Here is a 26,272-nt window from a genome sequence, read left to right on the forward strand (position 1 = left end):
CTTTTATTTTTCAACAATAGATACATTGACAGAGGATAACGTAAATATCTTTTCCAGTATAGAACAGTGAAAGTAGAACACATCAGTACAATTCCATGTAGTATAACATACATTAAACTTATTGTTTTGCTCAAGGTTGCAGAAACGAATCCCATGGGGCCCAAATTTGCATATGTCTCTCTACCCTGTCTTCCAATAAAGCCGTTAAATATAACATATTCTGTGTTTGAGTAATTTTTGCAATGACAACATGAGTATCAATAGCGTATTGTAGCCAGTGGTTCGCTAAATTGGTTCGTGCAGCAGCTAAGATTTGTCTCATCAAAGTATTCTGGAGTTTCGTAAGGGACTTGGACGGGCAGGCTAAAAGAGCCGTAGTAGCTTCGGGGACTATATGTGTGTGAAATACTCGGTCAATTAAGTTATAAATCTCTGCCCAATATTGTTGTGCTACAGGACATGTCCACCAGATATGCAAATAATCCCCAACTGCTGTACAACCCCTGAAGCAAGAATCGGGAGTGGAAGGATCAAAACGATGTTTCCTTGCCGGTGTAAGGTGCCAACGCATCAGCACTTTATATGTGGATTCTCTAATGGCAGTATTAGGGGATATCCTGGAGACAGTATTCCATATTAGTGACCATTCCTGCTGAGGTATAGAACGCCCTAAGTCTTTCTCCCAGTCCAGCATGTATTTAAGGGGCTTTTCCACATCCATAGAGACTAAATATTTATACAGTAACGAGATGGTGCCTCGCAGTTTCCCAGCTCGTTGAGAGCAGGTTTCCAACAAGGTTGGAGGTCTAGATTTAAAAGAGGGGTCAACAGAGCGAATGAAGTGTAATAATTGCGAATATCTATAAGTCTCGCTCTCCGGCATAGATTTTACAAATTGTAAGTACTGAAATGACTTAATACCCATAGTCAGTAACATATCTTGTATTCTATTGATACCATTTACTTTCCACCATTGAAACGCCGAAGTAGCATAGCTATGGAGAAAGAGCGGGTTATTGTGTAGCGGGGTGAGAATACTATGAGATCCAGCCGGTTGGAATTTCCCGCGGCTGTCGTGCCATGACCAAATGGTGTGTTTCAGCACAGAGTTAAGCATGGGGACAGATTTAACTTGTGTTCTGTCTGCCCACAAATAAAAAGACAGGTCAGTAGGGTGTGCTAAAAGTGTCTCTAATTGGACCCATCTATTCTTGTGCGGTGGTAGATGCCATTGGGTGGTCTGGGAGATCCTCGCAGCTTTATAATACATTAATAAATGTGGTAAACCTAGACCACCTTGTAATGGAGGCCTATACATAGTTCTCCTATTGATACGTGGTGGTTTATGGGCCCAAATGAATTTGTTAATTTTAGTCTGAAGATAATTAATATCTCTTATCTTAATCGTCACCGGTAGTGTACGAAACCGATACAGAATTCTGGGTACTAAAGTCATTTTTACTGAGTGGATCCTCCCAAACCACGATATAGCGTACCGAGACCACTCTTCAAGGTCCTTCGCCAATTTTTTAATTAGGGCGGGGTAATTACATTTGTAAAGAGACGTATATACTGGTGTGATATTAACCCCCAAGTATTCAATGAAGGAATGTCTCCAGATAAATGGGAAATTAAGTTCCAATAGTTTAACTATATGTTTAGGGGTGTTTAAAGGTAAGGCCTGGGATTTAGAAATGTTTACAGACAATCCTGATACGCAAGAAAATTTGTCCAGTAATAGAAACAAATTGGGTAAGGAAGTTTGGGGTCTGGTAATTGTAAGGCAAATATCATCTGCATAGAGGCTAACTTTAAAGTCCACAGTTTTTATTCTAATACCCCCAATATTCTGATCCCGTCTGATCAATTGAGCTAGTGGTTCTACAGCCAAAGCAAATATCAATGGGGAGAGGGGACAACCCTGGCGTGTACCACGCAAAATCGGGAAGGTAGAAGAGAGGAGACCCATGCATTTAATTTTCGCTGTGGGAGAGGAATAAAGGACCCTAATCATGTTAACAAAGTTACCCTTGATGCCGAACAGTCGAAAGACGTGATAGATGTGCGACCAATTTACTGAATCAAAAGCTTTTTTCAGATCTATGGTGAGTTATTTCTTAATAAAGACTTAGCTATTTAAAAGTTTAATATGTCTTTTTTTTTTTTTCGCTCTACACTAACGATTTTTAAAAAAAAAAAAAAATCGATGTTACTGGTCCTTTAAGGCTGTGAAGCTGGGCAGTCATTTAAGTTGGTATGGGCAGGACTGGGCTGTTAGAAGAATAATAGGGCAGCCATAAGCCCATGTTTCCCTTTGTGATACTCCCTCTGTGGGAACCTACTGCATTAATTTCAATGAAAGAAGATTTCACTGAAATGTCAACTTCACCGTGATTGCCTTGCCTTGACCTATTCAAATGAACAGAAAAGGTCCTGTCTGAACAGAAAACTTACTGAGAATTAATTGGTTTGCGGATCAATAAGATCAAGAGATTGTTTGACCCCTTGTAAAAATCTGAGCGCAGACTGGACGTGAGACGCTTGTTTTGTTCCACAGCTGATAACAAATGCCTATTATGTCTTTGGACCAGACTTTAATAATGAATAAATTAGAAGGTTAAGGTCTCATATTTGTATTGAAACAGCCTTACCGAGCATCTTGTAGGCCCTGATGTTGGTGTATTGCCTCTTCATTTTGAGCGGATGGACAATTCCTTGGTACCTCTCAACTGCAATGCAGGTCATAGTGAGAGTACTGGCCACCACCGCTGTGGTCTGAATGAAGGGGACCATTTTACAAACGAACCGGCCTGCAAGGAAATTAAAAGACATTTAACGTGTTTGAAAATTTCTGGAGCTAGTTCTGCCTGCGAACTAGTAACCTATCTAATTCTTGAATTATTTTATACAATTATTTTTCTATATTGAACATCAAATATTCTGCTGTTAATTGATATTCCAAATGGACATATCAAGGGACTGATATACATCTCCATGCTCAGATACCTTGGGATTAAAGGAAAACTAAACCCTAAAAATGAATATGGCTAAAAAATGCCATATTTTATATACTGAACTTATTGCACCAGCCTAAAGTTTCAGCTTGTCAATAGCAGCAATGATCCAGGACTTCAAACTTGTCACAGGGGGTCACCATCTTGGAAAGTGTCTGTGACACTCACATGCTCAGTGGGCTCTGAGCAGCTGTTGAGAAGCTAAGCTTAGGGGTCGTCACAAATTATCCAGCAGAAAATGAGGTTGGTCTGTAATATAAGCTGATGCTACAGGGCTGATTATTAAATTCTGATGCTAATTGTGTTGGTTTCTGAGTAATTATCTGTATTAAGTACAATCAGCCTTATACATGACATTTCTATTCTTTATATTCAGTATATTGTAACAGCAGCACAGAGCATGTGCAATGAATCAGCAGAAAAGAAGACGGGGAGCTACTGGGGCATCTTTGGAGACACAGATTTTTACTGCTAAAGGGTTGTGGTTGCCTTGGGCTGGTACAGAAGCCCAAAACATAATGTACAATTAAGTTTTAGTTAGGGATGCAGCGAATCCACTATTTTGGATTCAGCCGAACCCCCGAATCCTTCGCAAAAGATTCGGCCGAATACCAAACCGAAACCAAACCCTAATTTGCATATGCATATGCAAATTAGGGATGGGAAGAGGAAAACATTTTTTACTTCCTTGTTTTCTGACAAAAAGTCACGCGATTTCCCTTCCCGCCCCTAATTTGCATATGCAAATTCGGTTCGGCTGGGCACAAGGATTCGGGCGAATCTGAATCCTGCAGAAAAAGGCTGAATCCTGTCGAATCCCGAACCGAATCCTGGATTCGGTGCATCTCTAGTTTTAGTTTTCCTATAAGGTATGTTAGGAACATAAGAATTCTTGTTGGATAGGGATTTTCCTTAGAACTAGGGTTACAATTCTGGATTAGTGTCAGAAATCAACGCCCCAGTAGGTTAGCATTCATACCATTCCATAAACATTAAATAAACCCATTACAATTGTTTTGCTTTTATATCTTAATCGGGAAATCAATTTTAAAAAAAATGTATTATTGGATTAAAATGGAGTTTATAGGAGATGGCCTTGTCGTAATTGGGAACTTTCTGGTTAATGAGTTTCTGAATAATGGATCCTATGCCTGGATCAGAATAAATCCCTTTAAGGTTTCAAAAGGGTGAAGTTGGCAAAATCAATTTCCAAAAATTCACAGTTTTGCAACTTTGAAGCTTTACTAATAGGTGCCTATACTTTCTTTGTACTTCTCTGTATTTAAGGCATACACAGACCCAAGGTGTACCATTACCATTTAAAGGAACAGTTACACCAAAAAATAAAAGAGTTTTAAATGAATGACACTAATGTATTGCTTACCTGTACTGGCACAGTGTCAGAAACTCTACTATAGTTTATATAAACAAGCTGCTGTGTAGCCATTCAAGCACAAGATACACAGTAGATAACAGATATGTTCTAAAGAATCCCATTGTATACTACAGAGCTCATCTGGCTAATTGTACTGTGTCTTTTCTCCTCTTTCCAGGTTGAATGTTTGGTCCCCAAGGCTACGCAACACCACTACAGTATATTATATTTTCACTACTTGAAAACATTTTCATTATTTTGGTATTACTGTTTCTTTAATAGAACCTCATCTAAAAGGTAGACAATATAATATATGTATATTAAAGAAAGTGTAAAATTAGTATACATGCTCTTGTCACCCCCATTCTGAAAAAACCCTCTCTTGATCCCTCCAATCTTGACAACCTCCGCATTTGACATTGTAGATCACCCTCTCCTCCTCCAGTCCTTCCATTCGCTTGGCCTTTGTGACACAGCCCTGTCCTGGTTCTCTTCTTACATCACCAATCGTTTCTTCAGTGTCTCCTACAATGGAGTATCATCTTCTCCCCTACCTCTGTTGGAGTTCCTCAAGGCTCTGTCTTGGGACAATTACTATTCTCCCTCTATACTTCTTCCCTCGGCAAATTAATCAACTCGCTAGGTTTCCACTACCACCTCTATGCTGACGATACTCAGATCTATCTCTCATCTCCTGGTCTCAACCCAGAACTCCTAACTCACGTCTCCTCCTGCCTGTCCGCTATCTCTACCTGGATGTCGCAACGCTACCTTAAATTAAACCTCTCTAAAACTGAAATGGTTCTCTTTCTTCCAACTAACACCAGTAACATCCCGGAAGTATCCATCATAGTTAACAATTCCACTATCACCCCCTCTCCCCAGACCCGGTGCCTTGGGGTTATCCTAGATTCTGCCCTGTCATTCACTCCTCATATCCAGTCACTTATTAAATCATGTCACTTCCACCTGAGGAACATATCCAAAATACGATCATTTATCACCCAAGATGCTGCCAAAATTCTTATTCACTCTCTCGTCATATCACGTCTAGACTACTGTAACTCTCTTTTAATTGGCCTTCCCCTCCAGAGACTGTCACCTCTCCAGTCCATAATGAACACTGCTGCGAGGCTCATACACCTCAGCAACCGCTCCTCCTCTGCCATTCTGTCAATCCCTGCACTGGCTTCTGTTACCTTTCAGAATCAAATTCAAATTAATGACACTGACTTTCAAAGCACTTCATAACTCTGCCCCACCCTACATCTCTGAACTCATCTCTATATACTCACCCAACCGCTTACTGAGCTCCTCTACCGACCTACTACTCAACTCCTCTCTCATTACCTCCTCACATGCTCGCATTCAAGACTTTGCAAGGGCTGCACCCCTCCTCTGGAATTCTCTCCCACGGTCTGTCCGACTTTCTCCCAACCTTTCTGCTTTCAAGAAATCTCTTAAAACGCACTTCTTTCGAGAAGCCTACCCTCACTCTGCTTAACTACTAAACGCAACACCACATACAGTACCACATTTCTCACCCACTTAATTCGATCTTGCCCACTCCCACACCTTGTGTATTACTCCCTTTCCTTTAGAGTGTATGCCTATGCATAGGGCCTTCCTCCCCTTTTGTACCGGTATTGACTGTGATGTATGTAACTCCATATGTTCTATGTATATAATTCATGTGATTTGTTGGCGCTATATAAATACATGTTAATAATAATAATAATAATAATAATAATAGTATGGTAATGAGGGCTCAAACAGCTGTCTCATGCATTAAATTTAAATTTTATAGGTTCATGGCATATGTCAAAATGTCAACGTTACCAAAACCACCCTCCATCCTTTGTTGGGACAAGACTTTTTAGGCAGCCTCATGCATGGCGATACTGTATTTCCACACAACAATTTCAGAAATTTTAATTAGGAAGAAAACAAAGCAAAAATGCCTTCTGTAGCCATGGAGATTCAACAATTTCTACAACCAGGAAAACAAAGGCAGATAGAAATACCGACCCCTGTAATTTTAATATGATTAGTGGATAATGAAGCATTTCTTTACTCCGGCGGGTTAGAAGTGATTATGATGAAGTGACAGGAGAAGGCGCTGTATCCAAGCAGTTGCTCCTTCACGCTGAGAGGAACAAGATTGATTTTTAATATACCGTATATACTCGAGTATAAGCCGACCCGAATATAAGCCGAGGTACCTAATTTTACCAAAAAAAACTGGGAAAACGTATTGACTCGAGTATAAGCCTAGGGTGAGAAATGGAGCAGCTTTCAATGTTTTCTTTAACTGGATTACAGCTCCCAGCATCCTCCAGCGACCATTCAATTATCAAATCATAGGGGGCACTAAATTTGGAAGTGAAAGTTTTGATTAGGAAGCTGTGCTGTGAGGGGAGCTGTGGACCTTTTTTGGTGGAAAGAAGGATTTGAGTGGGCAGAGGGTAAAGGCCATAATGCAGGCTCTCATACACACGGAGCAGTCACTCATACACACACAAGCCTCTTCTCCAGCAGCTAAAGTTACCCCCTCCCTCTTGTACTCACTTTGCCTGGGCTTCGTCAAGGCTCTTGTCAGTGATTGTCATGATTTGTTGCAATATGTCGCCGACATCCAGCTTCCTGGGCTCCCCATTGTCTGTTGGGGGGGTCGGGCATAGGATGAGGAGTGAGAGTTTGGGTCCCCCATGGATGGGGAGTCCTGGAATCCCCACCCCCCTGGCCTGCATCAGCCTGCCTTGTTCACCATTTGAGCAGCAACAGCGAGGGATCGCTCTCCTGTTGTAACGTGTGTGTCACTCAGCTCTGTCTCCCCTGTCCTTCATAATACGCTCCTTCTCCTGAATTGCCGGTATCCTCGTCTCCCAGCAGCACCAATGTGGCCAGTGCGGAGCGTGCCTGCGGTGACGTCACACTCAGCGCGCCTGCATCGACAGCACACGCAGCGCGCATACGCAGCGCACACTGTTCACTGTCTTGCGGCACCGTGACCTTACTCGCGCCGTAACCAAGGCAACGGATTGTTTCGTGCTGGGCCGCATGGCTCTCCATCCGGATCAGCTAGGGTAGGATAATTTTTGGGCAAGCAGGCATGACTCGAGTATAAACCGAGGTAGATTTTTTCAGCATATTTTGGGCGCTGAAAAACTCGGCTTATACTCGAGTATATACGGTACTGTAAATCTTTAGCTCCATTTCTTTCTTTTTTTTTAAAAAAAAAGGGAAATAGATTTATGGAGCTTAGTTTAAGCCTATATAAATTATTCATTATGAAATGCATTATGTATCACTTGCTTTTGATATATATATATTATTATAGAATTTGATCGTTTCGCCATTGTAAGCACCTCTATTTGCACATAGTAGGAAGGGGTATCGACACACATACCTTAAAACATTGAAGAACAAAAAAAAACGAATTTTATTCTTTTTTCAACCAGTGAGAAATCATTAAGTTTAACTCTAAGGGTATTACTACACGGACGTTTTCGCCGCGATCCGACGCGCTTCGACAAAACGCCTGCGACAAATTGCATGCGACAGAAATAAGGTAAGGATGAAGTTGCAGGGTTGATCCGATGCGACACGACTGTCGGATGCAGTCGATGCATGCTGTCGGATCGCATCAAGGCGTTTTGTCACAGCGCGTCGGATCGCCCCGAAAACGTCCGTGTAGTCCTACCCTAAGACATGTAGATGAATTCATCCGATATATTGAAGTGGTGGAACTCCTGGGGGGCCGGCTGTGTGACTGAGACAGGGTCTGCCTCTCCTTTAGGAATACTGTAGGGGTGTTGTTAAAGGGCATGTAAAGGCAAAAAACATGAAATACCATTTTTAGTTTCTTTAATGAAAAAGAAACCTATCTCCAATACACTTTAATTAAAAAATGTGTACCGTTTTTATAAGAAACCTGACTGTATGCAGTGAAATTCTCCCTTCATTTACTGCTGTGGATAGGAATTGTCAGATGGTCCCTAACTGCTGAGCAGGGAAACAATCATACTTATGAACAGCAGGGGGAGCCCCCGCCTTACTTCCCAGCCATGCAGAACTCAAGCAGCTTTGTTTATGACGATCCCTAAGCAGTCCAGACCACACTGAGCATGTGCACAGTCTTAGTCTTGCAAAGATGTTTAACAAAGTTACAAGATGGTGACCCCCTGTAGCCAACTTTGAAAGCGTAAATCATTTGTTTGATTAGGTTTGTGGTGCAGTAAGTTCATGTTTATAGAGCCTGCGTCTGCCCTAGGAAATTTGAAAAGGAAAGAGGCGAAGAAGAGGATCCCTCAGTGGTGCTCGCTGGAAGAACCCTGGGCCAGTGCAGTTTGCTCCTGATAGGAGCACCAGCCTGGGGTGTCAGGTAAGTGAATGCGACTAACTTCTGGCACCCCCAAGTGTAAATTATTTTCCTTCTCCTTTAATGTAAAGACCCAGTGTCGAACTGGGGCACATGGGGCCCACCAGAGAACCTGATCTCAGTGGCCCACCTATATAATCAATTTTCAAAATTATTAATTACATTTCATTTAATTTATTAAATCAGCTTTAATTCGTTCATTAAAGTGGTAGTCTATCTTTAAGTTAACTTTCAGTATCTTATAGAATGTCTGCTCCATTTAGTTTGCTGCCCCACTTCTTTATATTTTACTGCTTCCACCACAGTCAGTCATCCATAAATGCCCTGACTACCACTTTACCACCTCAGCTGCATTCTTTGCTGGTCCATAAAACCAGCTAATCCATAAAGCAGTCTCCTCCTACATTGCCCTGCTGCTCCTTTGCAGTTGCTCCATCTATCCTACACTGGACATTGCATTTATAATCAGCTTCAGATGAAGTTCCTTCAGCACTGGCATTGGGCAGTAGACAGTAGACAGTAGACATGATAGCTAATACTATCCAGCCATGGTCAAGCTATGAAAAATTTTCCTGCAGGGTGGCTGTATGAAATGAATGAAATATTAGTTAATAATTCAATAAATAAATTAATTTAATGAATTATTTTTTATTAAAAGGGTTGTTCACCTTGAAATTAATTATTTAATACAGCAAACTTTTCAGGTCCAAATTACCCTAGCAACCATGCATTGATTTGAATAGTTTGAATAGAGACTGGAGACTCAAATAAAAAGACTGGCAATAAAAAGAAGCAAAAACAATAAATTAATTTAGGTAATTTAGGTTTCATTTTTTTAGATGGGGTCAGTGACCCCCATGTGAAAGCTGGAATTATTCAGAAGAAGAAGAAATACAAAATTAAAAATGAGGACTGTTTAAAAAGCTGCTTAGAATTAGCCAGGAACTGAGAGGGCATGGACAGTCAGTAACATACAGACTATGTGGATTATGGGGTAATAAGATAGAATCTCAGTTTCCCACTGGGCCAGTCCGACCCTGAAAAGACCACAGTACTGACACTCAACTCTGAACACTGGTTCCAAGGATGGTAATGGACATACTGTATATCCTAAGTTTGTACCACTTCCGCTGAAGATGATGGAAGATGGAAGTGCACATCACACAGGAGCGGCTGCAACAAATGAAAATATCAGCCAAGGACAATCTAATTAAAGCGTGTAATACCAGTAATCCGTTTATTGCTTCTGAAGACAATGGAATAAATATTTATCTTAACACAGATTCAAGGGTATTCATGGTGGGAAGATGGGTTTGTACTACAGGGATTATGGTAAGTATACATTTGGATAAAGCATTCATTTCTCTCTGATCATTCCGAGGCTCTTCAACTAGCTATCATTAATAATATGCATATATGCAACTAGCACAGAAATGACATGCAGAGCATGGACTTCAATATGAAAGCAAATTAAGCCACCTGCAGAGATCATAGGTATTTGGGCCTTTTTCTTCTACATGAAAGGATTAGATGGAATCATCAAGTAGAATCAAGAGCAGCAAAATCACTCTTCCATAATTGAATTAACCTTCATGACTCTTAAGTGGGTCTAGGAGTATCTTTCTAACTGGTCTATCTGGTAATAGACGTTACAATTACAATCTTTCCTGGAAAAGATCTTTCCAGGAAAGATTGTTTGTTTCAATACACACGTGTAGAGCTGAATCTTCAGCTATACAGGTAGAAACAATAGAATTCTACCTGTATCTGACGAATCGGCACTTACAATGGGAGAGGTTCTGATGCCTTCAAAGGCACCCAATAAAAATTTTCTGGCCAGCCTGATCAACGACCTGACCGACGTTCAAGTCTTCTGCCAATATCATGTGGCTCTCTCACCATACATGGACCAAATATTGTACAAAAATTCATTTCATACGATATTATTGGTGCGTGTATGGCCACCTTAAGTTCATTAGCATAACTATAGAGGAGGCAGTCCCCTTGCAAGGGGCAGGTCAGCTTCCTCTATAGCTTGAGAGAAACCCCACTCCCTGGCCACTATCTGGGACACAAGGGATGGGAGTGGGCAGGCAGCTGGAGAGGGCTGGCCAAGGGGAGGGAGTGGGTAGGGAGGCAAGTTATGCAACTGCTTTAAAGCTTGGATTTTCAAATATAGGATCTGTTATCCGGAGAGCTTCGAATTACGTGAAGGCCATCTCCCACGTACTCCATTATAATCAAATAATTATATTTTTTAAAAATGATTTCCTTTTTCTCTGTAATAGTACCTTTTACTTGATTCAAACAAAGATATAATTAATCCTTAATGGAGGTAAAACGATCCTATTGGGTTTATTTAATGTTTCAATGATTTTTTTGTAGATTTAAGAAGGGTGATCCAAATTACGACCCAGCATTCAAATAACAGGTCTTATACCTGTACTAATAAAAATCTTGCTGTGTCTTAGTCTGGACAAGTGGTACCATGTACAGTATTTATGTACTGACAGAAGGTAATAGAAAACAAAGACTCACATGATACAAAATGCTAAAAAAAAAAAAAAAACACAGTTCACAATGTTATGCTTCCTCTATCCTTCCTACTTCAGATCATAAATATTTAATGTCATTGAGTTTCTTCTTTGAGTTTCCATGACATTTGTATCAATCAATAGTAAAAAAAAAAACAGCGATACGACAATAAAGAAAGGAAACACAAAAGGGAACCAAACAAATCTTTACTGGTTTTGGAAGCCAAGGATAATCTCAGTGTGCAGCCCTGATCGATTCTGAAATTTCTTTTTGAAATGACAGTTTTACAAAGTGCCAGCTTACACTTGCATTTCATAATCAGTGTTGCCTGTCTCTAAGCACAGCTTTGCTCTTGGTCAAAGTTCATCTGAACAGTTTGATGACAGATAAAAACCCACCGGTCAATTTGGTTTGTGCATTCCTTATCTGTCTGGAAGCATTCAATAAATGCTTGGTGGTATTCAAAACATTATAAAGTACCTGTATATTACTCATTTTCTATATAGCACTAGTAAATATTATGGATCACTCTCAAGGGAAGGAAGGAAGCAGACCCTAAAAGAGTCCAGCAAATGAATTGTAGGTGTATGCCATAGACCCCCTAATGTAAGCGAGGAGGCTAAGCTCCTGATTCAAATAGAAAAGGCTGCTAGTTTAGGAAAAGTAATGATAATGGGGGATTTTAATTATCCAGATATTGACTGGAGCAACAGTACTGCCAGATCAGATAATGGGAACAAGTTTATAAACGTATTGCATGACAATTTTATGGCACAGGTTGTTGAGGAGCCAACCAGAAAAACTGCTATTCTGGATCTAGTGATCTCAAATGACCCAAAACGTATAGCAAATGTGCAAGTCATTGAACCCCTGGGTAATAGTGACCATAATGTTATATAATTGAATGTCTGGTGCAATAAACAAAAATACACTGGGGCAACAAAAAACATGAATTTCAGAAAAGCTAATTTTAGTGCCTTGAGGGCTGCCCTACAGAGCATTGATTGGAGCATTAGGTTTTCAGCTAAAAACACAGAACAGAAATGGATGTCATTTGAAATGATATTAAATCATTACTGTTCTCAATTTATTCCCTTAAGGAGTAAATGTAGAAGCTCTAAGAATCACCCTATGCGGCTTAATATAGAAGTAAAGAAGTTAATAGAAAAGAAGAGAAAGGCATTTAAAAACTACAAGTCTGTTGGGATAGAAGCTGCATTTAATGAATATAAACACTAAAATAAATGTTGTAAATCAGCAATCCGGAAGGCAAAGAAAAGAAATGAATAGTGCATTGTGGTCGGAGGCTAAGACTAACCCCAAAAAGTTTTTTAAATATATTAATAGTAAAAAGATGCAGGTTGAGAGTGTTGCTCCATTAAATAATGGTACCAGTATGGTTACAGAAAAGGCAAATGCGCTAAATCAGTTCTTTTCTTCAGTGTATACAATAGAGGAGTCTGAGTTCCCAGGCTCACTTTATAACTGCACTAATGCCTCAGCTTAAACTAGTCAGGGGCTGACTCAGGATATGAGCCATAAAGCTTTAATACAAATTAATGTAAACAAGGCTCCAGGGCCTGATGGCATACACCCCCAGGTTCTAAGAGTGATTAGTTCAGTTTTAGATCAGCCCCTTTTTCTGATTTTTTCAGATTCGTTTTCATCTGGTATGGTGCCTATGGATTGGAGAAAAGCTGATGTTATTCCAATATTTAAAAAGGGATTACAATCTCAGCCTGGCAATTATAGGCCAGTAAATTTGACATCTGTGGTGGGCAAATTATTTGAAGGCTTGTTAAGGAATCACATTCAAAATTTCATCCTAGCAAATGGCATTATGAGCAGCAATCAGCATGGCTTTATGAAAGATAGGTCATGTCAGACAAATTTGATTGCTTTTTATGATGAGGTAAGTAAAATGCTGGACAGTGGGGGGGGGGCAGTAGATGTGATCTATTGGTATTTTGCCAAAGCGTTTGATACTGTGCCCCACAAACGACTGCTTTCTAAACTACGGTCTGTTGGGCTTAATGAAGTCATTTGCACATGGATAGGAAACTGGCTACAAGATCAGGTACAGACGGTGGTTGTTAATGGTACATTCTCTACTTGGAGTAAGGTTCTCAGTGGGGTCCCTCAGGGCTCAGTATTGGGTCCACTTTTATTTAACTTGTTTATTAATGATTTAAGGGAGGGTGTTGTAAGTAATGTATCAGTGTTTGCAGATGACACAAAACTATCCAGCCCAATTAATTCCATCTAGGATGTGGCATCCTTGCAACACAATCTTGACAAACTGGCAATCTGGGCAGCTAAGTGGCAAATGAGATTCAATGTTGATAAATGTAAAGTCATGCACCTGCGATGTAAATATATCCAAGCCACTTATACCCTTAATGGGACTGCACTAGGCAAATCCATTATGGAAAAGGACCTTGGATGATAAACTTGGCTGTAGCAAGCAATGCCAGTCAGCAGCATCAAGGGCAAATAAGGTCTTGAGCTGTATTAAAAGGGGCATTGATTTACGGCAGGAAGAGCTCATTCGTCCACTTTATAGAGCACTAGTAAGGTCCCATCTAGAATATGCCGTACAGTTTTGGTCTCCATCACTCAAACAGGACATTATTGTATTAGAGAGGGTACAGATAAGAGTAACTAAGCTGGTAAAAGGTATGGAAAATCTTAGCTATGAGAAAAGACTGGCCAAATTTACCAGTAGGTCTTTCCAGCTGACACAAGGTCACCCATTCCGTTTAGAAGAAAAGAGGTTCCGTCTAAATATTCGGAAGGGGTTTTTTGCAGTAAGAGCTGTGAAGATGTGGAATTCTCTCCCTGAATCAGTTGTACAGGCTGATACATTAGATAGCTTTAAGAAGGGGTTGGATGGCTTTATAGCAAGTGAGGGAATACAGAGAGTTAGCTCATAGTACAAGATGATCCAGGGACTAGTCCGATTGCCATTGTGGAGTCAGGAAGGAATTTTTACCCCCTCTGATTTGGAGAGGCTTCAGATTATTTTTTTTCTTCCTCTGGATCAACTGGCAGTTAGGCAGGTTAAAAAACATTAAAAGGTTGAACCTGATGGACCTGTGTCTTTTTTAACCTAACTTACTTTGTTACCCTGGGGAACAGAGGAAGCAAACCCTGAGGCTGCAGGGGGCCCAGGAGGAATAGTGAGGCCCATGAGCCAAAGGGAAGATTGTATCATACTTACCGTGATCTTCCTTTCCTGGACACTCCATGTCATACTTACCGGGATAGCCCCGCCCCAGTGCTCCCATCAGAAGGACCCTCCCCAAAGCTTTAAAAGCCCAACCCCACCCCCTAGTCCGGTGTCTCGTAATAAGCTTCTAGAAACTACCGAAAAAGGGATGGGAAACCTGACATGGAGTGTCCAGGAAAGGAAGATCACGGTAAGTATGATACAATCTTCCCTTTTCCTGGACACTCCATGTCATACTTACCGGGACTTAGCAAGCTAATATCCCAATGGGAGGGAATTTGTTACACATAAGGAAGTGGCCGAGTATAATCTATACCAGATAAAACTCAGAAGAATGAAACCCCCAAAGGTGGACCAAAATCACCTTGTGGAAATCTGTGAACTCTATTTTCAGAGGAAATGGACTGGAAGAGAATAAAAGGAAATAGTACTCCTTAAAGGAACCCACACCAAAGTAATGATACCGAGTGTGAAACCAGCATGACAATTACATTTAAAAAGAGAGAACTATCTCTTATTAAATAGAAGCGGATAGGAACCCAGAGTAACACTTCTACATAGTCTTACTCCTACTACATACCAGCATGTTTATTCCAACCGCATAACATCCACAAGAGGACTCTTGGAAATGGCTCAAAAGCATGGTACCTGCAAAAGAGGATTTAGTAGGGGGAAGGAAAAATACCATCACTAGTCTTCTACATGACCCCGCTCTGTATGACACTACCGGTACATGGCATCACCTAGTGTAGTTCCCAGTCTCTTTAATACTAAGGAACCTGTATTTATTCCAGACCATAACCAATACACCTCTCAATGAGAGGTCCGTAGAATGACTTATGGAGAAGGAGTGCTGCCAATGTGGGAATACCTTACCTGCCCTGTGAGGTATCTAGAAGCATTCTGCAGTCTGTACAGATTGAAATTGTTTTTATCTTTAGCTCATGATCCAACACCAAACAAGACTGGATAGTATTAAGATCAGCGTGCCCTGGAGTAGACCAGGTAAAAGAAATGCCTGCAGATATGCATAACCTTGCTATGATACAGTCCTCGAGCCTTCACAGATGTGACCTGTACATAGCTGGAGTTATTGTACACCATAGATTGGGCTTATAAGCAATCTGTATGGCCTGCTCCCATGAGTTTACCATATAGGAAGAAATTTGAATGACTCAAGGAAGTATTACAACCAACAATACTGCTAGAGATTGGTTATTCTCAAATCCCCGGACATGGACAGTACCATCCTTAAGTGTTCAAGATTAAAATTAATCTAGGTATGGAGATATAATTATTTACCTATTATTCTGCAATGGAACTCCCCTACTAACCATACATGCATGTCCAAGCCTGTTGGCAAGAGATGCAATAACCAGGACCTTGCCTAAGGCCGATACTGCAGCCTTGGTCTAAAAGGATAGTGTATAAGACCCTTTTTATAGCTTGATGTTAAGCCCTATGATACTTACCTCAACTAGCCAGGCCAGTCTATGGTGGTGTAAAAGGCTAAACCCAGAGTAACAGACCTTTAGAAAACCCAGCATGCCAAGATTGCATGCTTCCTGTCCACCATATGGATTAACATTACAGAATAGCCTGTTATAATGAACCTGTGGATCAAAACTTTTAGCTATAACTGAATTGATGGAGAATACCTAATTTTACAGCCAGCTTTATATGGTACCCATTAATATAATATGTCCCATGAATATATAGTCCAAGAGCTGACCCCTATTGTATTGGAGACAAACTAAATAGGTCTGTACTATAAAATACCTCATTGCAAAGCTCTAAAACCCTGTGGCAGTAGTGAATACAGTATACAGTATGTGATTTAACCAAACATTTGCACTGACTGATGCACCCACTGTCTTCCAGACTGAGACCAGATAAGTTGCACTCCTGTAACCAAGAAAGAGATCCTGATGAATATCATACCAGTTTTATAAATAGACCTTGATTTATCATTGGAATATACAGAACATCTATCTTGCCTGATATCCAGCTGTGGCGATATTAGAATCCTTGTTAAATGTATATATGACTGTATACATGTCTACGTCCATTTAGCCCCAGGCCAATCCTATCGCAGAAGCAGGATACGTATTTATCTTATTTTCTTAATCAGCAGGAATAAGTCCAGACGTAGAACATAGATTCTAATTAGTGAGATCCTTAAGACTGATAACTATTCCAACAGCCTATAGTTGAATGTAAGCAAATATATGGACCACGTTGACTTCAAAAGTTGTGGTCTACAAGTTCATGTTATAATACAGCCATTGTATAATACCTACCTGCTGTTTGACTATTGCATAACACCCATATGCAATATAGTCGTATACCTTTAAACCAGAATTGGCCACTACTCTCACACCATCTTTGTAACTGTGCATAATCCTATATATTACATAGCATTTATATGAATCAGAATTGGCCTTAGCCAATCCATTTAGACAAGATACATGTCTACATCAGTTACCACCTTTACTGTATCTGTAACCCATATACCGATTGTGGAATACTTACCGGGACACAGTCCCCTAAGCCATTATGGACTGCTGTAAATAAGGGTATAATACTTATCTGCAACACAGCTGACGTACTTAATTAAGTTCATAATACCTATATCTGACTTGGCTAGCGCCTTTAAGTCAGTCTTGGCTGCTGTTATCAGCAAGCATACGTTACCCTATTGGCTTATTTGCAAGAGTAATCCATGCTTATAACCTAAATCAAAGTTACTTGAAACAGACATGACCCAGGGATACTGGAGCCTTAACTTGTGTTACCATGCTTACATACAAACCTGAAGGTTATATAGGCACCCTCCGGAAATGCCTAGAACCTTACCACACCCATTACTCATCAGTTTAACATTTACCTTCAGTTTGGTTGTTCTATTGATTGGTGTCCAAACCAGAGAGATGTATAGCATGTTCATTTACTTTAGTTATAACCTTAGTAAGCACCAAAGCCACTGAAATGTTTAAGCATATACATACAGTAAGGTTATAGTAGTGACCAGTGGCTGGCCCAATTAATGTATGACATGTGCATTAGTATGTGGTTATTATAGCCAGCTCCGAACCACTGATGTTACCCCATCTACATTCAGTTTGGTGTAATATTAAAAAGTGCCTATACCAAAAATGTCTAACATGTACATTCATATTTGGTTATTAAAACCAGCTCTGGAACCACTAAAAAGTTTCCACATATACAGTCAGTTTGGTTACCACATAATGCAGCAACAGGCCCAGAAATGTATAACATATGCATTTGTAATTGGTTATTAAAGTCAGTTCTAAAATCACTGAAATGTTTCCACATATACAGTCAGTTTGATTACTAGAAAATGCAGTGATAGACCCATAAATGTAGAACATATGCCTTTGTATTTGATTATTCAAGCCAGCTCTAGAATCACTGAAATGTTTCCACATATACAGTCAGTTTGGTTACTGCCTTATGCAGTGATAGGCCCATAAATGTATAACATACACATTTTGTTTCCACATATACAGACAGTTTGGTTACTGCCTTATGCAGCGACAGGCCCATAAATGGATAACATATGCATTTGTATTTGGTTATTAAAGCCAGCTCTAGAATCACTGAAACAAACAGTCAGTTTGGTTGCAATATTCAGTAGTGCCAGGACTAGGAATTCCTACATAATGCAGACAGAGCACTCGGCTCAAGAGTAAAGAGGCCCCTTTCTCTGGCTGCCCATCCCAGCTAGCCAGTATCCACATGCTCACACATATACACACGCATATACACACATATATAAACACATATATATACTGGCTAAACAGTTTACTTCCTTCCATACAGTAATGTCTAAGCTTCTAAGCTAGCTAAATCAGAAGCAGAGTAGAAGAAGTACATGTTAATTTAGTTCACAAACCTATACTATAAAGGAAAGAGTCGTAACACAGAACCTTACCTGATGTTTCAGATAATCAATCTGAGCTGCTAAGGGAGGGGCTGGGAGGGGATCTACCTGTTCATTAACTGAACCTGAACACTGACCTCCAGAGTAATTACCCAATTACCTGCAGCTGCTGTTAACCGAACCTGCAGATCAACATAGTATTCTCAGCGCTCAAATAAGAAGGCTAACATTGTATTTGCAACATTCCCATCACATATAGACAAGTCTTGCCTTAATGCTGCTTTCAGACCCTGCAGATCATCATTGCATAGAACTGCTCTCAGCTGCTCTCAGCACGTAGAAACAGTTTTGCATTCTCACTGCATTGCATTATCATTGCTCATAGAACGTATATATCAGCCTTGCAGCTGCACAGTTCTTCCAATGGCCAACAAGGCTCATACTTTTTTAAGAGTTAGGAGACTCTGGAACAAGGTGGCATTCTCAGCTTAAATTTAGCTTTAACTGCCAGTAGATTTAAGACCTCAGGGTTTTCTTTTATTTAACCCTGGAAGCTGCCAATTACCTCAACCTTGGGAAAGTCTTTTGAGGGAGGCAGCTGGCTCTGACACCTAAATTCCTCCAGAAGAAAAAAATAATACCCCCATGTGGGGGAAAAAAGAGAAGGAGGCCATAAGGTTCAGGCCGCTAACTAAATATTTGTCATCAGAATAACGTACCTAACTGCCACCTCCCTCTCCCATCCGTAAAAATCATAAAGGGTGTATGAGCCATATACCCCAATGCCGCTGGACGCTTTTTAGACATGCCCAGGTAGGCATACGGATGGGGGGACATAGCACTTGCCACAGACCTGGATGTAATCAGGCTGGAGGGCACATGGATCAAGGAAAGCAATGATATTAGCCACAGTAAAAACTGTGCCTACCTGATCCAGATGTTTAAACACTGAAGATTCCACCTGAGGTAATGTGCTTAGGGGTAAAAGATCACCAGGACCAACCCGAGTCCCTAGGACGCTAACAGCAGCCCTACTGCTTCCCCAAGGTTAAAAAGAAAACTTGCTTCTAACAGGAGCAAAAAAAAAAAAAACTGAAGCAGAAGGAAAAAAAGACACCGGACTAGGGGGTGGGGTTGGGCTTTTAAAGCTTTGGGGAGGGTCCTTCTGATGGGAGCACTGGGGCGGGGCTATCCCGGTAAGTATGACATGGAGTGTCCAGGAAAATGTCATGTATGAATGTATCAGTCAAAAAACAATGGTGGTTAAAACACCCCATGTAAAACCTTTGTAATGTTAATTAATAGAAAAAAACACCCTAATAGATGTGACAGTTTAAGCATTTTAGTGGGGATCCATTTGTTATATCTTCATTTTATAATGTCGGAGTTGTTAATAAATGTTTAATGCTTTAGGCATAGGGAGATCATGTGATGCACAAAGTCACAATGCCATTAAAGGAGTCATTATGTTGTTCCAGTTTTTTCCAAGCTCATTAAATTGAGCAGTCTGCAACTTATAGTGCAATGTTATTGCAAATGATAGGACAATGGTCATCCCCTGTCCTGGAAGGCGACAGGTTTGTGCTTCTTTTGCCCATTTATTGAAATTGCTTTGTGTGAGAGAGATACAAGTGTCTCCTAAGTTGTGTATGGCCTAAAAGTCAAAGAAAGTTGAACATTTCAACCAGTAGGATAGTGGCATAGTGGTTAACAACGTACTACTTACTTACTTTTGTGTTAACTCTGGAAAATGCCTTCTTTCACATGTTAGTAAAGATTTGACATCTTTGGGTAATGCAGATTCCCAGCGGAACAAATCTCTGCATACGCCATAGACCTTCGGGCTTGCCCTGCTCTGTGCCACAAGTATATAGTGGTTGGGGTCTGGGAAGGCCCTTCATCACTGTCCTACTGCAAGACTCAAGTCAATAGGACTTTGCATGCTGAACGTTTTGCTCTTTCTTTCTTAATATTGCCACAGACAGACATAACTGTTTTTATGTAAGGTTTCATTTTATTTTCTGTAAGTTATGGTTTCACATTCCTGTCTTTGTGCCTTGTACTTCTAGCGGTTAGCTACTGTATCTGGGCAGGTTCAGATTCTGTTTGGGTTAACCTATAAAACAGAAGTAGATAATATTTATGCTTGACTTTAAGGGGCAAATTCACTAAGATTCGTAGTTGCGCCAGGCGCAACTTCGCCACACTTCGCCACACTTCGCCAGGCGTAGTTTCGCCAGCGCTCCGAAAATTCACTAAAATCCGAAGTTGCGCACAGGGGTAGCGTAAGATTGCGAAGTTGCGCTAGCGTTGATTCGCTAAGCGAAGCGAAGTTACGCTAGCGATGGTTAATTTGCATACGGCGCCAAATTCAAATTTCAATGGAGGAATACGTACAATCACTACAAATGCCTGGGAAATCTTCAAAATATCAAATAAATTTTTTATTTTGCCCTACACATGTGCCCACTGTATAGTTAAGTTGCCATGAGTTAGGAAATGTAGGGGGGAAGGAGGGGAGCCCCAAAAATTTTTTCGATCTTTTTCAGCCTATCACCCATAATATAGAAAAAACACCAGCGTTTTTGGGACTTACAAAAAATGTGAACTTTTTTTGAAGCAATCCCTATGTACTTTATTGCGCTTCGCCTGGTCTGAGGTGGCGACGGAAGTCTAGCGTAAAAGGTAGCGTTCAGTACACTGCGCGCGTTAGTGAATTTGCGTAGTTACGTCCATAGCGAAAATTCACCAGGCGTAAGGGTGCGAAGTAACACTAGCGAATTTACGCCAGCGTTTGTTAGTGAATTTGCGAAGTAACGAAAATGCCCAACGCTAGCGAATTGACGCTAGCGTTAGGCGATTCGACGCTTAGTGAATTTGCCCCTAAGACTGCTGAGAAATATCACAATGTGACTTAATCCTGAGAAGCAGAAGCCAATCACACTTCAGTGAACAACGGAAGAATGACAGAAACAAATTCTCATATGCTTTAAAAAGAATATACACCTTTACATCTTAGTTTCTCTTTATGTAATGGTTTCTGCATTACCCATAACTACATCCTTGACCAAAGACATACTTGGAGGACTGGCAATCTGTGGGTTCTGGAAAATGCCAGAGGGACTGCTGTAAGATACCATAGAAATTGACTATTATCTAGGCTGGTGGGGGAACTTTGGGCCTCTTTGTAATAGGAATGTCAGGGCCTATTTTGAAATCCAGTCCAGTGATGGGAAAGATGCACAGTTTTAGAGAGTTCTTCTGTAAACCTGAGAGAAGACTGCCAACCACTCCTAAAGTTGTAGAGATATACGGGTACAGTAGAGGAATATACAGGTTTATGAAACAGAGGTCCCCAGGTCCATGTGCATTTACTAGGACATTTTACATTTAGAAATTGAGGGGTGTTTGCCGCACCTTCTAACCTAATGCCTGTACCTCGGGAGGTCCCTTGGCCGAGGGTCTAGACACCTCGGTATAGATGTGCTGACTACTCCTATGTAAATAGAAAACTGATTCAATGCTCAAGGGAGAGACAAAAATCGGAGTACATGACGTCGCACAATCTAATAGTGGCCTTATATTGTGTCTTTCAATATTGAAGTGATCAACTATGATTGTACAAAATAAACATTGTGATTTTTGTGAACGTGTCCTTTGTGTTTATTGCGTGGAAAATAAGGTGAAACTCTTATAAATACATGGTGAGTAGAAATGGTTAAAGTGCATAATGCTTAATGTGAGCAGGGTGGCGTACTAGAACCCACGACTCGGACGCCAATTTAAGAACCAGATAAAAAATAACTTTTATTTACTCCTTTTAAAATTCATGGACTGTGAAAGGGAATTAATTGATGAAACCATTAAAAACAATTAAAAGAAAGGGTGGAAATTCGATCCAATGTACAAGTGAAAAACGAAGTGCACACCATACTGTACAGTGGCTGACCAGCTCATCCTTCTAACAGAGGGGCCTGTTGTTATAACTTACCTGTAATACTATTGGCCTCTGCTGCGCTTGAGGATACTATACTGAACCGTTCCACTATCAAACCCCATTTCTCAGAGCGAGTTTTCGCACCCACCCTCTCTGAATATCACTGACCTTTGCCAATCTAGTCCTCAGAGTACCCCCAATTACTGTTCAGCTATTATAGGGATACGGGTGATGTAAGATCCACATGGGAACAGTCCAATCATTTTATACTGTTACTCCCATTTCACTTGTACATTGGATCGAATTTCCACCCTTTCTTTTAATTGTTTTTAATGGTTTCATCAATTAATTCCCTTTCACAGTCCATGAATTTTAAAAGGAGTAAATAAAAGTTATTTTTTATCTGGTTCTTAAATTGGCGTCCGAGTCGTGGGTTCTAGTACGCCACCCTGCTCACATTAAGCATTATGCACTTTAACCATTTCTACTCACCATGTATTTATAAGAGTTTCACCTTATTTTCCACGCAATAAACACAAAGGACACGTTCACAAAAATCACAATGTTTATTTTGTACAATCATAGTTGATCACTTCAATATTGAAAGACACAATATAAGGCCACTATTAGATTGTGCGACGTCATGTACTCCGATTTTTGTCTCTCCCTTGAGCATTGAATCAGTTTTACATTTTACATTTACTTGAAGGATTTCAGGTATCCATATGTCATTAGCCTACTTGTGTAGCCATCACTTTGAGCTTGAGGGAATGCTGACTGACCAACTGGAATAACAATGTAAATAGTATGTTCAGTCTTTCAGGTCTTTGCAAGACTAGTGTGATGGCTGTGGCTGGAAAACAATGAGAGTCCAACATGGATAGGACCAGAGGTTCTGGAGGTATCTTTAAAACAATAGTGTTAAATACCTGTAAAATTGTTAGATCTATATCAGTATTGCTCATCATAGTACATTCAACTCAAACCAAGGCTTACTTTCAGAACCAGTTGTGAGAAGCTCACACCTTTTGATTACTTCTAAAATGCACTTAGAGACAGTCATTTCAAATATTCTTCTGCTGTATAAACACAAGTGGAGGCAACACTGACTCATATCTCTTATGCAAGCCAGTTTCACTGATTAACTTAGCTACCTGGAGTTTCAATTGTCACCTAAGATAAAGGAATTAGAGCATTCAGGTGTGTTTGAAAATTGATGGGTAAACATGGGCTTAAACATTTTTTTTTAAAAAAAATAAATGGCAACAGGAAGACAGGTACTTATCTTTCCTACACATTCTTTCCTATGGCATGTATGAATATCATCATGGATGGCGCCACCCTATGGTCTTCCATCTCTCCCTAAGGACCTTTCCATAGTGCTAAGCAATGCAGAGGCTCACATGTCTATATTGAAAAACTCCCCTATTCAACTTCCCAAGCTCTTTTATACGGCCCTGGAAGTAAGAGTAGCAAACATATTTTTGAAAACTAAAAATAATTAAAGTATGGGAGAAAATAATAAGTAAGCATTGTGCATCTGTAGTCCAAGAAATCTCCTCAACCAAGGCAACTAGCATTATTATCCTAATAACCAGGCACCTGGGCATTTAGCCAAACTTAGTTAAATGGAAACACAAACGCAGTGAAAGTCATTAAAGAAGGAACCTGGTAGAGATATGTTTAAGATAAGCTGACATTCACTATCGGCGCCTCACAATAAAATAATTTTATAGGAGAAAATAGAACTAGAATTAGAGGGGATGTAAAGGCAAAAAAATAAAATCTAATTTTTACTTTGTTTAATGAAATAGAAATCTATTTCTGATATACAGTACTTTAATTAAAACATGTCTACCTAACCTGACTGTATGCAGTGAAATACCCCCTTCATTTACTAGCTCTGACTGCTGTGGATAGGAAACTTCAGATGGTCCCTAACTGCTCTGCAGGAAACCGATCATACTTTCAAACAGAAGGAGGGAGCCCCCCATCACTTTACTTCCCAGAACTCAAGCAGCTTTGTTTGTTTCCCTATAAAGCAGCCATCGACTGTGTAGAGATTTGTTTCCATAGACCCAGTGCAGTATGCATATTCTGTTTATTAATCAGTCTTGCTGTATTGGCTTATATGGCAGATATTATTTGACTTGTGCTGTTTTGATATTTTATGACGATCCCTAAGCTTAACCTCCCAACTGAAGCACAGACCACACTGAGCATGTGCATGGTCTTGGTCTTGCAAAGATGTTTAACAAAGTTACAAGATGGTGACCCCCAGTAGCCAACTTTGAGAGCAAAAATCATTTGTTTAATTAGGCTTGCGGTGCAGTTAGTTCATGTTTATATTTTATTATACAAAATACAGCATTTCTAGCATTATTCTATTTTAGACTTTAGTTCCCCTTCAAGGATTCATCGTTATGATTTATTTATATAGTACCAACATTATTTACAAACATGGGACTTATAAAAACATTAAAATAAATATAAATGTATATATAAATACAAGGATTCCAATGAGAAGCAGGAGCATCAGAGAGTCCTACATGCAACAGCTTGCAATCTAAAGAGATGGAAAATATCTTAGACTGTAAGATCTATGGAACAGGAACTGCCTTCATCTTGTTTCTCTAACACTTTGCACTTTATTCTGCATGTAATTGTTTTTATAGTTTATTATTATGTTGACCCCCATCTGTTCTAAGGCCTTTGGATGTCATTGTTGAGCATGGAGGAATTCAGGACCTATTCATGACAGTGTGTCCAGTGCTGTGGACAAGAGAGTGGTGAGGGCTGATGATGTGTAAGTAGTGTGAGGTGATAACGGGGGTACACTATGTATGTATGTATATTTTTATTTGTAAAGCGCTTCTTGAGGGCAAAGCACTGTACAATAAAACAATAAATTAGTAGTAACAAACAAGGAGTCATTGAAATAAAAAGTAACAAAAAGTGCATTATTAGAAATACAATTCACATAAATATAAAATATAATTACAATACAGATAAAGTGCTCAGTGTCAAGGAAACAAAAGGCTGGAGGACCCTACCCATAGAGCTTACAATCTAAATGGGAGGGTAACATACAGACACAATTCAGAGGGGTATTAAGGTGCTGGAGGTTACAGATTGTTACACTGTTAAATAAGTGCCAGTTCCCAGTTAAGGTGTTATCCAGGTGCTCCCAGAGGTAGTCTTTGAGTTTCGTTTTAAAAACACGAGGATTCTCTCCTGAGAGATTCAGGAATGGCATTCCAAATATAAGGAGTCTCAAGAGAGAGAAGGGTTTCATACGGGAAACAGCAGTAGTAGTGGGGGGTACAACCCAAGCAGTTGCCCTGAGAGGAGCAGAGGTTTCGGCCAGGAACATATAGAGAAACAAGAGATGAGATGAAGAATGAAGGGCTTTGAAGGTTATGAGGAGGAGTTTATAAGTTATTCTTTGTTTTATAGGAAGCCATGAGAAGGAATTTAGCAGCGAAGGGGCCTGTTCCCTTTTGGATGAGAGGAGGATAATTCTGGCTGCAGTGTTTAATACAGACTGTAGAGGGGAGAGATGGGAGTTAGGGTGGCCAGTTAGTAGAAGGTTACAGTAATCTAGTCTGGATAGGATAAGAGCATGCATGAGCGTCTTGGCCGCAGCAGGTGAAAGGAAGGGACGGATTTTGGCAATATTGCGTAAGAAAAAGTGACAGGTTTTGACAGTGGTGTTAATATGATCAGAGAAGGAGAGAGAAGTCAAAGATTACCCCCAGTGTGCTGAGTTGACAGGATTAATGAGCATGCCATCAATAGAGATAGTAAATAGGGGAGTAGGACCAGGCTTAGGTGGAAAGATGATTAGTTCAGTTTTTGTTAGGTTGAGTTTGAGGTGGCGCTGGTTCATCCAATTTG

General features: G+C 40.2%; 1 protein-coding gene across 1 annotated transcript in view; it reads right to left on the reverse strand.

Moving 5' to 3' along the window:
* qrfprl2.2.S (pyroglutamylated RFamide peptide receptor-like 2 gene 2 [provisional]S homeolog) overlaps nucleotides 1–26,272 on the reverse strand; it is a 106,795-nt gene that overhangs the window by 15,103 nt on the left and 65,420 nt on the right. The window contains exon 2 of the mRNA XM_041588167.1: nucleotides 2,652–2,810. Coding sequence (XP_041444101.1) covers nucleotides 2,652–2,810 — 159 coding nt within the window. The remainder of the gene's footprint in view (nucleotides 1–2,651; nucleotides 2,811–26,272) is intronic.

This window comes from Xenopus laevis, chromosome 3S, assembly GCF_017654675.1.
Source record: "Xenopus laevis strain J_2021 chromosome 3S, Xenopus_laevis_v10.1, whole genome shotgun sequence".
Lineage (NCBI taxonomy): Eukaryota > Metazoa > Chordata > Amphibia > Anura > Pipidae > Xenopus > Xenopus laevis.